The sequence below is a fragment of the Pristiophorus japonicus genome, chromosome 16 (assembly GCF_044704955.1).
Source record: "Pristiophorus japonicus isolate sPriJap1 chromosome 16, sPriJap1.hap1, whole genome shotgun sequence".
In the NCBI taxonomy this organism is placed as follows: Eukaryota; Metazoa; Chordata; class Chondrichthyes; family Pristiophoridae; genus Pristiophorus; species Pristiophorus japonicus.
In genome coordinates this window covers 109,548,195-109,564,205 of record NC_091992.1, presented here as the reverse complement: position 1 = coordinate 109,564,205, position 16,011 = coordinate 109,548,195, and the positions used below count along the sequence as shown (strand labels likewise).

The 16,011-nt window shown below is 44.0% G+C and overlaps 1 protein-coding gene across 2 annotated transcripts in view; it reads left to right on the top strand.

The window, feature by feature from the left end:
* The window catches only part of dnai2b (dynein, axonemal, intermediate chain 2b), an 89,690-nt gene that overhangs the window by 8,569 nt on the left and 65,110 nt on the right, over nucleotides 1-16,011 (top strand). For both annotated transcript variants that reach the window (XM_070857682.1, XM_070857683.1), the window contains exons 4-7: nucleotides 310-471; nucleotides 4,839-4,963; nucleotides 11,944-12,083; nucleotides 15,422-15,535. In XM_070857682.1, the coding sequence (XP_070713783.1) occupies nucleotides 310-471; nucleotides 4,839-4,963; nucleotides 11,944-12,083; nucleotides 15,422-15,535 (541 nt within the window). The remainder of the gene's footprint in view (nucleotides 1-309; nucleotides 472-4,838; nucleotides 4,964-11,943; nucleotides 12,084-15,421; nucleotides 15,536-16,011) is intronic.

Sequence of the window (16,011 nt, the reverse complement as noted above, 5' to 3'; positions counted from 1 at the left end):
ACTCAGACATTGAATTTTGTGGCAACATCCATGGTGTAGTCCAATATCATCTTTGTAATCTCTTCATATAATGTAGGGAAAATGTCGAAGCCAAAGAGCAGTAACTTATCCACCTTAGAGCTTTGTGAGATTACGTCCTCCTCTACAAACAAACAATGATTTTAGGTACAAGGTATGATAGACATCTTTGTGAAAGAACAAGAAATCTATCTAGTTATTTTTGTTCCTTAAATTATGTCCTTCTGAATTAAGTAATTTCATGCTTTTCACTAATATTCTCATAGTCTTTTCTTTTATCTCCATTTTAAGATAAACACAGAACGTTTTGAGACAGAGACTCGAGGGATTAACCATGTGGAGGGTGGCTGGCCGAGAGATATAAACCCAAATGATCTAGAACATACCATTCGTTATCGAAAAAAAGTGGAAAAGGATGAGAATTATGTCTACACGCTCATGCAGCTGGGTGGTGTAAGTGGCATAGAAAGGAGATATTAATTCAAAACAGTGCTTTCAATGCCAAAAACCCAGATATTAATACGAATACATTTTGCAAAGTTAATAAGTTGACTTTCACTTGCCTTACTAATATTTGTAACCTCTAGAAAATATTTGATGTGCTGTGGCTAACCTTAACTCATGGGATATTTTAAATTCGGGAACCATTGTCCTAATTCAATTGATCCCACCTTCATGTACCTCTTGACCAAGTACAACAAAAGTGACAGATGTGATAAGACTACAAGTCCAATGGATATAATCATGAAGCATTCAACATGCAATATTAATAGAATACAATAGAACCAGTACAGACTCGTTGAGCCGAATGGCCTGTTTCTGTGTCTTATATATTCTGTGGATTAATAAATTGGTGCATTAATGGGCCAGATTTTGCTGGAGCGGGGTATCTTTTGGCGAGCCCCATTAGTTATGCTTGTGCGTACACGTTTAGGTTTTAAAAAAAAATTCCCATACAGTTGCTTGAAGTGCCAGCTGATAACGGCGCAGTGAGGGCAACATGGCATCTTGGACCTTGGTAAACAACGGAACAAATAGCGCATCTCCTTAACCAAAGAGATTTAAGGATTGAGACTCTGCATTTTTAATTGTTCACTTTATGGGCACATCGTTAAGAATACTTATGCTGTTAATGACTAAAGTTAACTTTCTGTGGGGAGTTTAATGAGCAATTAACATGGAAATGTAGCAACTTCATGAAAGTCAGGGAGACAGAGGGAAACAAAATAGAGACAGAAGCAAAAGGCAGAAAGGAGATGAGTAAAAGTGGAGTGCAGAGAAACCCAAGGCAAAAAACAAAAAGGGCCACTGTACAGCAAAATTCTAAAGGGTCAAAGTGTAATAAAAAGGCAAGCCTGAAAGTTCGGTGCCTCAATGCGAGGAGTATTCGGAACCCAGGAGAGGGCTCTGAGCTAGTTAGAGTGGATGAGAGCTCAGATGAACAGGACCCCAAGAAAGAATGCAAAAGGCAGGAGGCAACAGAGCAGAGTAGCTTATAGGCCCCCAAATAATAACTTCACGGTGGGGCGGGCAATAATCAAGGGAATAATGGAGGCATGTGTAAAAGGAATGGCAGTAATCATGGGGGATTTTAACCTACATATCGATTGGTCAAATCAAATCGCACGGGGTAGTCTTGAGGAGGAATTCATAGAATGCATACGGGATTGTTTCTTAGAACAGTATGTTACAGAACCTACAAGGGAGCAAGCTATCTTAGATCTTGTCCTGTGTAATGAGACAGGAATAATAAACAATCTCCTGGTAAAAGATCCTCTCGGAATGAGTGATCACAGTATGGTTGAATTTGTAATACAGATTGAGGGTGAGGAAGTAGTGTCTCAAACGAGCGTACTATGCTTAAACAAAGGGGACTACAGTGGGATGCGGGCAGAGTTGGCTAAACTAGACTGGGAACACAGACCAAATGGTGGCACAATTGAGGACCAGTGGAGGACTTTTAAGGAGCTCTTTCATAGTGCTCAACAAAAATATATTCCAGTGAAAAAGAAGAGCGGTAAGAGAAGGGATAACCAGCCGTGGATAACCAAGGAAATAAAGGAGAGTATCAAATTAAAAACCAATGCGTATAAGGTGGCCAAGGTTAGTGGGAAACTGGAAGATTGGGAAAATATTAAACGACAGCAAAGAATGACTAAGAAAGCAATAAAGAAAGGAAAGATAGATTATGAAAGTAAAATTGCGCAAAACATAAAAACATAGTAAAAGCTTTTACCGATATATAAAACGGAGGAGAGTGACTAAAGTAAATGTTGGTCTCTTAGAAGATGAGAAGGGGGAATTTAATAATGGGAAATGTGGAAATGGCTGAGACCTTAAACAATTATTTTGCTTTGGTCTTCACAGTGGAAGACACAAAAACCATGCCAAAAATTGCTGGTCACAGGAATGTGGGAAGGGAGGACCTTGAGACAATCACTATCACTAGGGGGGTAGTGCTGGACAGGCTAATGGGACTCAAGGTAGACAAGTCCCCTGGTCCTGATGAAATGCATTCCAGGGTATTAAAAGAGATGGCAGAAGTTATAGCAGATGCATTCGTTATAATCTACCAAAATTCTCTGGACTCTGGGGAGGTACCAGCGGATTGGAAAGCAGCTAATGTAACACCTCTTTTTAAAAAAGGGGGCAGACAAAAGGCAGGTAACTATAGGCCTGTTAGTTTAACATGTTAGTGGGGAAAATGCTTGAAGCTATCATTAAGGAAGAAATAGCGGGACATCTCGATAGGAATAGTGCAATCAAGCAGACGCAACATGGATTCATGAAGGGGAAATCATGTTTAACTAATTTACTGGAATTCTTTGAGGATATAACGAGCTTGGTAGATAGAGGTGTACCGATGGATGTGGTGTATTTAGATTTCCAAAAGGCATTCGATAAGGTGCCACACAAAAGGTTACTGCAGAAGATAAAGGTACGCGGAGTCAGAGGAAATGTATTAACACGGATCGAGAATTGGCTGGCTAACAGAAAGCAGAGAGTCGGGATAAATGGGTCCTTTTCGGGTTGGAAATCGGTGGTTAGTGGTGTGCCTCAGGGATCGGTGCTGGGACCACAACTGTTTACAATAGATGACCTGGAAGAGGGGACAGAGTGTAGTGTAACAAAATTTGCAGATGACACAAAGATTAGTGGGAAAGTGGGTTGTGTAGAGGACACAGAGGCTGCAAAGAGATTTGGATAGGTTAAGCGAATGGGCTATGGTTTGGCAGATGGAATACAATGTTGGAAAATGTGAGGTCATCCACCTTGGGAAAAAAAAACAGTAAAAGGGAATATTATTTGAATGGGGAGAAATTACAATATGCTGCGGTGCAGAGGGACCTGGGGGGTCCTTGTGCACAAATCCCAAAAAAGTTAGTTTGCAAGTGCAGCAGGTAATCCGGAAGGCGAATGGAATGTTGGCCTTCATTGCGAGAGGGATGGAGTACAAAAGCAGGGAGGTCCTGCTGCAACTGTACAGGGTATTGGTGAGGCCGCACCTGGAGTACTGTGTGCAGTTTTAGTCACCTTACTTAAGGAAGGATATACTAGCTTTGGAGGGGGTACAGAGATGATTCACTGGGCTGATTCTGGAGATGAGGGGGTTACCGTATGATGATAGATTGAGTAGACTGGGTCTTTACTCGTTGGAGTTCAGAAGGATGAGGGGTGATCTTATAGAAACATTTAAAATAATGAAAGGGATAGACAAGATAGAGGCAGAGAGGTTGTTTCCACTGGTCGGGGAGACTAGAACTAGGGGGCACAGCCTCAAAATACGGGGGAGCCAATTTAAAACCGAGTTGAGAAGGAATTTCTTCTCCCAGAGGGTTGTGAATCTGTGGAATTCTCTGCCCAAGGAAGCAGTTGAGGCTAGCTCATTGAATGTATTCAAATCACAGATAGATAGATTTTTAACCAGTAAGGTAATTAAAGGTTATGTGGAGCGGGCGGGTAAGTGGAGCTGAGTCCACGGCCAGATCAGCCATGATCTTGTTGAAACATAGAAACATAGAAAATAGGTGCAGGAGTAGGCCATTCGGCCCTTCTAGCCTGCACCGCCATTCAATGAGTTCATGGCTGAACATTCAACTTCAGTACCCCATTCCTGCTTTCTCGCCATACCCCTTGATCCCCCTAGTAGTAAGGACCTCATCTAACTCCTTTTTGAATGGCGGAGCAGGCTCGGGGGGCTAGATGGCCTACTCCTGTTCCTAATTCTTATGTTCTTATGTAAAGTCAGGGAGCAGTTAAGCGCAAGATGCTTTTTTTTGTGAGTTAATGGCGGAGCTGCTAAAATTGGCCAGCAGCATGTGGTGATTTGCAATTCACGGGATACCTCTTATTCGCTATCGGTTGGTGGCCGATTTGTGCAATAATGATGGCATGCCTCGTTCACACGCTATTATTTTTTCGGCAAAATCTGGCCCCATGTGTTGTGCCTGGAATGATAGAATGCAGATTGCACCGTAATATCCATAAGCAGATCTTCTGATCGTTGCCTCACCACTAAAGAGGTAAAAGGCTGGACATAATTAGATTTTGCACCTGCCCAATCAGGTTTTTGAAATTGCTGGTGGCTGCCGATTGATAGCTTTAACCAGCACTGCAGTGGCTTGTTTTTGAAGCTTTCACCATGCAATATAAATAGAATCGATAGAAAAGGTAGGTTATAGACACTGGCAAAAATCTGCCTGCTCCCTCAGCTATTGAAGAACTGAAGAAAGGACAGGTGGATTTGACTATCAGTCACTGTACTTATCCTCAAATTTTACACTTGCATTAAATATTGCTCAATTCTACATGTTTTGCAGTTAATGGAGCACTGTATTAAACAGAACAATGCTATCAATATTTATGAGGAGTACTTTGAAGATCAGGAGGAAACTATGGAAAGAAGTGAGGAACCTCCATCTGCAAAAACCATAAATGTTTTCAGGTAACGGGTGCATCCTTGGGAATCCTGTGGATTCCTCAATAGATGAAAAAAATACTTGTATATAAAGGAGTAGTAAGATTTTCAACTCCATGCAGTTTCTAATTATGAGTAAACATACATGGAAATTCAAGGTAAGAGTCCAAAAGGCAGTTTATTAAAGCTGACATGTAATTCTTTGCTATTCCGAGTGTAAAGGAAAATTTAATAATGTTTTTAAGTTTAAAAAAAAAACTTATTTCATCCTACAGTTAATCCTTCACTTTGTCTTGAAAGCAGCCTTTTGCAAGTAATTAATGTTATTAGCAATAACAGGAATATCTTCCCTCTCTCCCTACACATGCATATGTACATATTAAAAGCAACATGTCAGCTCCTTCATGTCACACTCTTACTTTGAATATTAGGAAATATCTTCTCTTTCCCGAACAACATTCCACTATTTTATTTTATTCTTCTTCAGATTTGCCATTTAACCTAATTTCCCCCCCCATAATTTCTGTTTTTAAAAATCATCAGTACTTTTGAAGCACTCCTGGCCGATCTGTCACATTATACCCTCTAAACTTGAGGGCACCCAAAGCTCTGCTGCCCATGTCCTAACTCGCACCAAGTCCCGTTCACCCATCACCCCTGTGCTCGCTGACCTGCATTGGCTCCCAGTTAAGCAACGCCTCGATTTTAAAATCCTCATCCTTGTTTACAAATACCGCCATGGCCTCGCCCCCTCCCTATCTCTGTAATCTCCTCCAGCCCTACAACCTTCCGAGATATCTGCACTCTTCTAAATCTGGCCTCATGAATATCCCTGGTTTTAATCGCCCCACCATTGACAACCACGCCTTCAGTTGCCAAGGCCTTAAGCTCTGGAATTCCCTCCCACTGGGCTCAATTTTCCCGCGTATTTGCACCGTTGTTTTTGGAGCAGGCTACTTTTTCTGGCCGAACTTAAAAATCCCCAGTTTCCCCAGTCGATTTGCAGCAGCGTAACTGAGTTAGTTACAAATTTTTTAAGTCTGTTTTTTTTCAGCCAAAGTGTGCGTAACCAGCCACCTATACCACTTCTGGCCATTTAGGGAAATTTGGCCAGCTGAGAATTACTCCAGTTCTGATTCGGCCAGCGTATGTGACCTGTCCTGAAAAACCTTCCCTAGAATTAAGGAAATCGGCGTAGGTAAGGAAAGTGGTGCAGCAGACGCCCGGACACACTGAAAGAATTGAAAAACACATAGCAGCAACTTGCCTCCAACCCCGCCCGAAGGCTGTCCGGTCCCCACACACACAGGAAGGCTGTCCGGTTCCATTCTCGGTCCTCAGTTCACACACACACAGGAAGGCTGTCCGGTTCCATTCTGAGTCCCCGGTTCTCGCACACAGTCTGGTAGAGGGAGAGAGAGAGAGAGAGGGGAGGGGGAGGGGAGGGGAGGGGAGAGGAAGACGAACCGGTGACCGAGAATGCAACCGGACCGGACAGCCTTCGGGCGGGGTTGGAGGTAAGATGGTGCTATGTGTTTTTCAATTCTTTTAACATGTTGGGAGGTGGCTGTATGCGCATTGTGTCCCTGGTTACCATGGCAGCCCGATCTTTTTGGCACAGATCAAGGCTCCAGCCCCAAAACTAAAGGTCGGGTTAGGCCATGCCAAAATGAAGAGATCCAACGGGGAAACTTTACAACACTTTTTTTGGCGTACTTGGGCCACAAAAAATCGTGCATAACTCTTCAAGTACGTCAAAATGCTTTGGGGAAAATTGAGCCCATTACCTCTCCGCCTCTCTACCTCTCTTTCATAGAAACATAGGAAATAGGTGCAGGAGTAGGCCATTCTGCCCTTTGAGCCTGCACCGCCATTCAATAAGATCATGGCTGATCATTCACCTCAGTACCCCTTTCCTGCTTTCTCTCCATACCCCTTGATCCCTTTAGCTGTAAGGGCCATATCTAACTCCCTCTTGAATATATCTAACAGACTGGCATCAACAACTCACTGCGGTAGAGAATTCCACAGGTTAACAACTCCCTGAGTGAAGAAGTTTCTCATCTCAGTCCTAAATGGCTTACCCCTTATCCTTAGACTGTGACCCCTGGTTCTGGACTTCCCCAACATCGGGAACATTCTTCCTGCATCTAACCTGTCCAATCCCATCAGAATTTTACATGTTTCTATGAGATCCCCTCTCATTCTTCTAAATTCCAGTGAATACAGGCCCAGTCGATCCAGTCTCTCCTCATATGTCAGTCCTGCCATCCCGGGAATCAGTCTGGTGAACCTTCGCTGCACTCCCTCAATAGCAAGAACGTCCTTCCTCAGATTAGGAGACCAAAACTGAACACACTATTCCAGGTGAGGCCTCACCAAGGCCCTGTACAACTGCAGTAAGACCTCCCTGCTCCTAAACTCAAATCCCCTTGCTATGAAGGCCAACATACCATTTACCTTCTTCACCTTCTTTCCTCCTTGAAGACCTCTTTCTCCAAACTTTTGGTCATCTGCCCACATATTTTCTTGTGTTGCTTGATGTCAAATTTTGTTTGATAATGCTCTTGTGAAGCACCTTGGGACATTTTACGACATTAAAGGTTCTATATTTAAGTTGTTGTTGAAGTTAATTGAGTTTAGGGTTCATGGTTTAGAAAGGAACCTCGCCACTTGTTTACTTTCAATCTTGGGCTGGAAGTAAAAAATAACTGGTTTATTCGTGCATCATCAGTTCTTTGAAAATTGTATTTGGAATGTCCAGTCATCAACGTTATTCACAGAGTGATTTGATTAAGAAATAGCATTTTAACCTAAGGTTGAATGTCATGTAACATCAGTTTTTGTCTGGTAAAAACAATTAATCTTGACAAGAATCCACTGATTTTTGTGGCATTATTTTGTTGAAAAATAATCAGCTAAAAATTCGGTTGCCCCTGAAAATGGACATGGGGATCCCAATGCGGAATCAACCCGCGTCTGTTCGAAGTAATGCAGGCAGCCTACAAACTTTGTGCTGCCTGCTGATTATCATGATTTTGGCGTGCAGCCCAGCATTGAACGCACTGCTGAATGGCTGCACATTGAGGTGGGGGCCCAAATTCATAGAATCATAGAAATTTACAGCATGGAAGGAGGCCATTTCGGCCCATTGTGTCCGCGCCAGCTGATCAAGAGCTATCCAGCCTAATCCCACTTTCCAGTTCTTGGTCTGTAGCTCTGTAGGTTACGGCACTTTAAGTGCACATCCAAGTACTTTTTAAATGTGGTGAGGCTTTCTGCCTCTACCACCCTTTCAGGCAGTGAGTTCCAGACCCACACCACCCTCTGGGTAAAGAAATCTCCCCTCATATCTTCTCTATACCTCCCCGCAATTACTTTAAATCTGGTTGTTGATCCCTCTTCCAAGGGAAACGGGTCCTTCCTATCCCTTCTGTCCAGGCCCCTCAGAATTTTATACACCTCAATCAGGTCTCCCCTAAGTCTCCTCTGTTCCAAAGAAAACAGACCCAGCATCTCCAATCTTTCCTCATAGGCAAAATTCTCCAATCCAGACAAAATTCTTGGTAAATCTTCTCTGCACCCTTTCCAGTGCAATCATATCTTTCCTGTAATGTGATGACCAGAACTGCACATAGTACTCCAGCTGCGGCCTAACCAGTGTTTTATACGGTTCAAGCATAACCTCCTTGCTCTTGTATTCCATGCCTTGACGAATAAAGGCATGTATTCCATCTGCCTTCTTAACTACCTTATCTACCTGGCCTGCTACCTTCAGGGATCTCTGGTCCTGCACTTCAAGGTCCCTTTGTTCCTCTACATTTTTCTGTGTCGTACCATTTAATGTGTATTCCCTTGCTTTGTTGGACCTCCCCAAATACATTACCTCACACTTAGCTGGATTGGATTCCATTTGTCACTGTTCTGCCCACCTGACCAATACATTGATATCTTCCTGCAGTCTACAGCTTTCTTCCTCATTATCAACCACACAGCCTATTTTAGTGTAATCTTCAAACTTCTTAATCATACCCCCAACATTCAAGTCTAAATTACTGATATATACCACAAAAAGCAAGAGACCCAGCACTGAGCCATGCGGAACCCCACTGGGTACAGCCTCCCAGTCACAAAAACACCCATCAACCATTAACTTGTGCTTCCTGTCTCTGAGCCAATTTTGGATCCAACTTGCCTCTTTGCCTTGGATCCCATGGGTTTTTACTTTCGTGACCAGTCTGCTATGTGGGACCTTATCAAAAACTTTTGCTAAAATCCATATACACTACATCATACACACTGCCCTCATCAACCCTCCTGGTTACCTCCTCGAAAAATTTAATCAAGTTAGTCAGATATGACCTTCCCTTAACAAATCCATGCTGACTGTCCTTGATTAATCCATGTCTTTCCAAATAAAAATTTATCCTGTCCCTCGGGATTTTTTTCCAATAATTTTCCCACCACTGAGGTTAGGCTGACTGGCCTGTAATTACTCAGACTATCCCTTTCTCCCTTTTTAAACAAAGGTGCAACATTAGCAGTCCTCCAGTTCTCTGGCACCACACCTGAAGCCAGAGAAGACTGGAAAATGATGGTCAGAGCCTGTGCTATTTGCTCTTTTGCTTCTCTTAACAGCCTGGAATACATTTCATTTGGGCCTGGGGATTTATCCACTTTCAAACTTGCTAAGCCCCTTAATACTTCCTCTCTCACTATGTTTATCTCGTCTAATATTTCACACTCCTCCTCCCTCATTGCAAAGTCTGCATCGACCTTCTCTTTTATGAAAACAAATGCAAAGTATTCATTAAGAATCATCTTCTGCCTCCACACACAGATTTCCTTTAATGCTCTTAATGTATTTATAAAACATCTTTGGGTTTTCCCTGACTTTACTTGCCAACATTCTTTCATGCTCTCTCTTTACTTTCCTGATATCTTTTTTGATTGCACCCCTGCACTTTTTATACTCTTGAGTTTCTGCAGTATTGAGTTCTCGGTTTTGTCTTAAGCTTCCCTTTTTTTCTTTATCTTACCCTATAGGACCCTTGACATCCAGGGGACTCTAGGTTTGTTAGCCCCACCCTTTTTCTTTAAGGGAACATACTTGCTCTATACCCCCAGGACCTCCTCCTTAAATGCCTCCCACTGCTCTGACACTGATTTATCATAAAGTAGCCATTTCCAGTCCACTTTGGCCAAATCCCATCTCAGCTCAGCAAAATTGGCTTTACCCCAATTGAGAATTTTTTTTTTCCTGGTCCACCTTATCCTTTTCCATAACTACCCTAAATCTTACTGAATTATAATCATTAGCACCAAAATGCTCTCCCACTGATACCCCATTTCACCTGCCCCTCTTCATTCCCCAAAACCAAGTCCAGAACAGCCCCCTCCCTTGTTGGTCTTGTTACATACTGGCTAAAGAAGTTCTTCTGAATGCATTTTAGGAATTCCGCACCCTCTGTACCATTCCCAGTACTTTTTTCCCAGTTAATATTAGGATAGTTGAAATCTTCCACTATTACAGCTCTACAGTTTTTGCACTTTGCAGCAATTTATCCACATATTTGTTCTTCTATCCCCCTCTGGCTGTTTGGGGGTCTATAGTACACTTCCAGTAGTGTGATCGCCCCTTTTTTGTTCTTCAATTCAACCCATATGGCCTCGTTTGATGATCCCTCTAACGTATCATCCCTTCTCACAGCTGTAATTGTTTCTTTAATTAATACTGCGACCCCCCACCCCCTTTTTTACCTCCCTCTCTATCCCGTCTGAAAACTCTGTACTCTGTAACCAGGAATGTTGAGCTGCCATACCTGCCCTTCTTTCAGCCATGTCTCAGAAATAGCTAAAATATCATACTCCCAAGTGTCTATCTGTGCTCTCAGCTCATCTGCCTTATTCCCTATACTCCTTGCATTGAAGTATATACCATTTAGTGGTGCCAAACTCGCTTGTTGTCTATTTTCCAGCCCTTGTTTCCTCTGTCTTCCGAATTCACGTTCGACTTTTATGCTGCCCAATTTCTGCTTTGCTTCTCTCCCCACTGAATCTATTCTCCGGTTCCCATCCCCCTGCCAAGGCAGTTTAAACCCTCCCCAACAGCACCAGCAAACCCTCCCGCGAGGATACTGGTCCCAGCTCTGTTGAGGTACGACCCCTCCGGCTTGTACAGGTCCCACCTCCCCCACAAATGGTCTCAATGCCTCAGGATTCTAAAGCCCTCCTGCCTGCACCATCTCTCCAGCCACACATTCATCTTCTCTATCCTCCTATTTCTGTACTCACTAGCACGTGGCACCGACAGTAACCTGGAGATTTCTACCTTTTGAGGTCCTGCTTTTTAATCTCTCTCCTGGCTCCCTAAACTGCCTGTTGGACCTCATCCCTCCATCTACCTCTGCCTTTGGTACCGATATGGACCATGACCTCTGGCTGTTCACCCTCTTTCCTCCCCAGAATGGTATGAGGTTAGCACTAATTAAAGATAACCTGCACTTCTTACAGGCAGTCTGCACCTCCTAAAGGGGAGGTCCATTCTGCCTGCAGTAGGTGATTCAGTTGGCTGAGGAACAGAGTCTGAGCAGGAAAAAGTACTACTAATGTTACGACAGGGGAGCGAGCGTGCTCCAAAGTTCTCAGATGCAGCACTGGAATCCTTGGTGCATGAGGACAGGAGGAGAGAGGTCTGGTTTACACTGGAGGCCAGGAGGAACTCTGGACAAATGCAGAAGAGGCAGTGGGAACAGCTAACCATTGTGGTCAGTGTTAGGTATATTCATGTTTGCAAAATCATCAAATAACCAGGTCTCTGATCAATGGGTTTTTCATTTTTGTTGCATTAAATTAGTACAGTTATGCACTTTAATGTAAATTAGTCTGAGAACTGACTGCTGCAGAAATAAATAGGTATGGCGAATATATTTTGTTTCAGAAAAACGTCTAGGAATTTGTGAAATGAAGAAAACCCATTACATTATCTTTTTTGTTTCATTTGTTAGAGACCCGAATGTAATTGCACGGACAGTATCTCATCTCTCATGGCATCCAGATCAAGGGAGAAAGCTGGCAATTTCTTACTGTTGTCAGGAGTTTCAAAAAGCTGCGCAAATGAAGAATGAGTCATACATCTGGGACATGGGTAACTCAATTATCATATCCCTGTGCTGTAGAACTGTCATTGATCTAATTACTTTTTTAGAATTGTAACCTCATTTTAAAAAACTTACTTGGAACTTTATAACACGTTATTATTATCCAATAAACCATACAGAAAAAGGAGGGAGCAAGTGTTAAAGATTTTGACAAGTAAATGGGTAATCTTTAAACAACCGTATATCTCACTGGCATTCCAATTCAAGCAAATCTCACCAGATGGTTAAAAGTTTGAGTCTCAGTTGTGCTTGTTACTTGAATCAAGAAGCCACATCTGACCTGGATTTTGTGAGATGTCAGCCAAGGTGTGCACTCAATGGAAAGTTCAGATGAATTGATGAAAAGGATGGGAAAAGAAAATCAGGCCCTTGGGCTCCAAGTTTCCACATGATTTGCTCCTGATTTTTAGGAGCAACTGGTGTAGAACGGAGTATCTTAGAAATCGGAATTCTCGTCATTTAGTTTGCTCCAGTTCTAGTCAGTTCGAACAGTTTCACTTTGGAACAGAATTTTTTTTTCAAAAGGGGGCGTGTCCGGCCAATTACGCCTGATTTCAAAGTTTCGTGAGTGAAAACTTACTCCAAACTAACTTAGAATGGAGTAAGTTTTCACTCACCAGATTTACAGGTAGGGTGGCGTTGGGTCGGGTCGGGGGGGTGGTGGGAGGGAGGTCGCTTCGGGTCGGGGGGAAGGAGGGAGGTCAGGTCGGGGGGAGGGAGGTCAGGTCGGATCCAGTCCGGAGGCGGGGGGGGGAACGGAACGGGTGTTGGGTCCGGTCTGGGGGGCGGGGGGAAACGGGTGTCTTGTCCGGGGACGGGGGGTAGCGGGTGTCAGGTCCGGTGTGGGGGGGAGCGGGTGTCGGGTCCGGGGGGGGGGGGGTGCGGGTGTCGGGTCCGGTCTGGGGGGGGGCGGGGAGCGGGGGTCCGGTCCGGGGGCGGGGTGGGGGGGGAGCGGGTGTCACGTCCGGTCCGGGGGCTGGGGGGGGGAGCGGGTGTCGGGTCCGGGCGGGGGGGCGGGGAGCGGATGTCGGGTCGGGTCCGGTCCGGGGGCGGGAAGCGGGAGTCGAGTCGGGTCGGGAGGAAGCAGGAGCTGGCCGTGGGAGGAGTCTTATTCACGCAGCCCCAGTGAGGCCATTCGGCCAGGGCTAGGGGCTGAGTGCTTCGGGCCCCTCCCACATAGTTTCGGGCACCTGGAGCTACTGCACTTGCGTGCCCACTGTAGCGCGCATGTGCAGAGGTCCCGGAACTGTTTTCAGCGCAGGGACCTGGCTCCGCCCCCTACAGCTCGTGCTGCGCTGCGCCGAGGGCCAGAGGACCTGCAGGGAGGTGGAGAACACAGAGGTTTTTTTTAGGCGCACTTTGTCGCGCGAAAAACGGGCGTCCAGGTCGGGACTGCGCCATTCTAGGCGCGGCTCGAAACTTGGGCCCATTGTATCCAGCCACAGTGCAACCTTGCACACTAATAACCCACCCCCTAACTACACAGTCTCTGTGGAAGGGGGGGAAAAGAAAATAAATCTGTGGTCAGTTTAGGAAAAGCTCCTACCAGTGGAAGTTTCTGACTTTGAGCGAGTGGCATTGCCTGCAATTCCAATCTAAAAAGCCTCCTGTGAAAAGATGCAAAAGACACCCATTAAGAAGAGCTGAGAGCAGAAGGAATTTTTTTAAGGCATTATCAGTGGGTCATGCAAAATGAAGTTTGAGTGACTAGTGTCAGCTGTACTGCCTTTAAGGCCTGCTAATACTGGAATTCAGAGATCAGTTGGTACCCAAATCTGTGGGAAATCAATCTCCAATCATCCATATGATTAGTAGCTTCTCTTCCTTTCGAAATGCTTAGTGCAATATAATTGAAGTACTATTGCCTATGATACTGATGGTCTACAGGGCTGTAGTAATACCCACCCTCCTGTATGGCTCAGAGACATGGACCATGTACAGTAGACACCTCAAGTCGCTGGAGAAATACCACCAACGATGTCTCCGCAAAATCCTGCAAATCCTCTGGGAGGACAGACGCACCAACATTAGCATCCTCGACCAGGCCAACATCCCCAGCATTGAAGCACTTGATCAGCTCCGCTGGGCATGCCTGACACGAGACTCCCAAAGCAAGCGCTCTATTCGGAACTCCTTCATGGAAAACGAGCCAAAGGTGGGCAGAGTAAACGTTTTAAGGACACCCTCAAAGCCTCCCTGATAAAGTGCAACATCCCCACCACACCTGGGAGTCCCTGACCAAAGATGGCCCTCAGTGGAGGAAGTGCATCCAGGAGGGCGCTGAGCACCTCGAGTTTCATTACCGAGAGCATGCAGAAATCAAGCGCAGGCAGCGGAAAGAGCGTGCGGCAAACCTGTCCCACCCACCCCTTCCCTCAACAACTATCTGTCCCACCTGTGACAGGGACTGTGTTTCTCGTATTGGACTGTTCAGTCATCTAAGAACTCATTTTTAGAGTGGAAGCAAGTCTTCTTCGGTTCCAAGGGATTGCCTATGATGATGATGAGTATTACAGTAAATTTACAGAATTTTCTATTGGCTGTAGACAATACACAAGACACCATGTTCTGAATAATCCTGTTGCTACTGACTGCTTAATGGTTCTTGCCTGTAAAGTCAGACGGTATTATTTTGCAAACTTGTAACTTGACTTTTGTTACATACTTTAATTTATGTTGTTTTCTGTCTCTTGTCTCAATTACTGGGCTGTCTTCTGTATTGATTAACTTCAGATGGAAAATTAGGGAATATTTATAACCATGTGAGATCACCGCCATGAAACCCGTGTGTAGGTTGCATTGGTATAAAAGTTGCATCTATAACTTCTAGAATGAACAGCAAGGTGTCAAATAACTAACCCATAACTCTTCACCCCAGGCACATTGATCATAAAATCTGTGTGAGGGTAACACACCTATATCGGGTTTAAATGATGTCAAGCCAGTTGTGTTGTTTTGGTATCTTTTCTTCTTTCTCTTTGTCTATTTTAGTCTCTGTATTACATGTCATCCATGGTGAGCAGGGGACCTTCTCCCAGGGGTCCTGTCTTTGCTGTTCTCTAATTTGCCTCTTAATAGGTATGCAAGTGTGGCCTGGGATGACAGTCTTTGTTTTCTCCTTCCTGTGTACAAGTACCAGATCATTTAGCCATGAAATAATTCTGAATGAAAATGATCACTTTTAAATAATACTGTAATGTACGCAAGAAATGTGTGTTATATGACCCCTTACACTGCTGCAAAACAGAGGTGATTCCAAAAAGAGTTCTGTGATCCAGTTCTAATGTTGCAGGAATCTGTACTTAATCCCATTTTATTTTCATAGAAAATCTGACTACACACGAAATGGTGATAAAGCCGGTATCTCCTCTTATGTGCCTGGAGTACAACCCCAAAGATTCACACATTCTGGCTGGAGGCTGCTACAATGGACAGATAGGTCAGTGAGTGAATACTGCGGTATAAATGTGTCAAACCTCGCAATGTTGAAATATCAACAGTGTTGACATTTTAGTCATTCCACAGTTAGTAGAAAGCACATAACTCAGAGATTGAAACAAGAATTTCAGTTCCTGTCTGGTAAGTCAAAAAAAAGTATTTTCAGCAAATTTGTATTAACTGTGCTTGGAAACGGAATATTTTAATAATTTGGTGAGAAAGACGGACCGGTTGTCATTGTGTAGGACGTCATCTGTAATATAAACCTGTGTAGCATTTCATGTGCTGAAAACAGTTTGTCTTCAAAAAATGAATTTATTTTTCTTAAACAAAATAGAATAACAAGCATGGAAAAGAAGCCATGAAAAAGTTGGTCAAATTAACTAATAATTCTCATACTGTCAAGCAGTATAAGTAGTGTGAAGAATTAGGCAAAAGTAACTATAAACACACATAGATGCTAGAAACTGAAGGGAA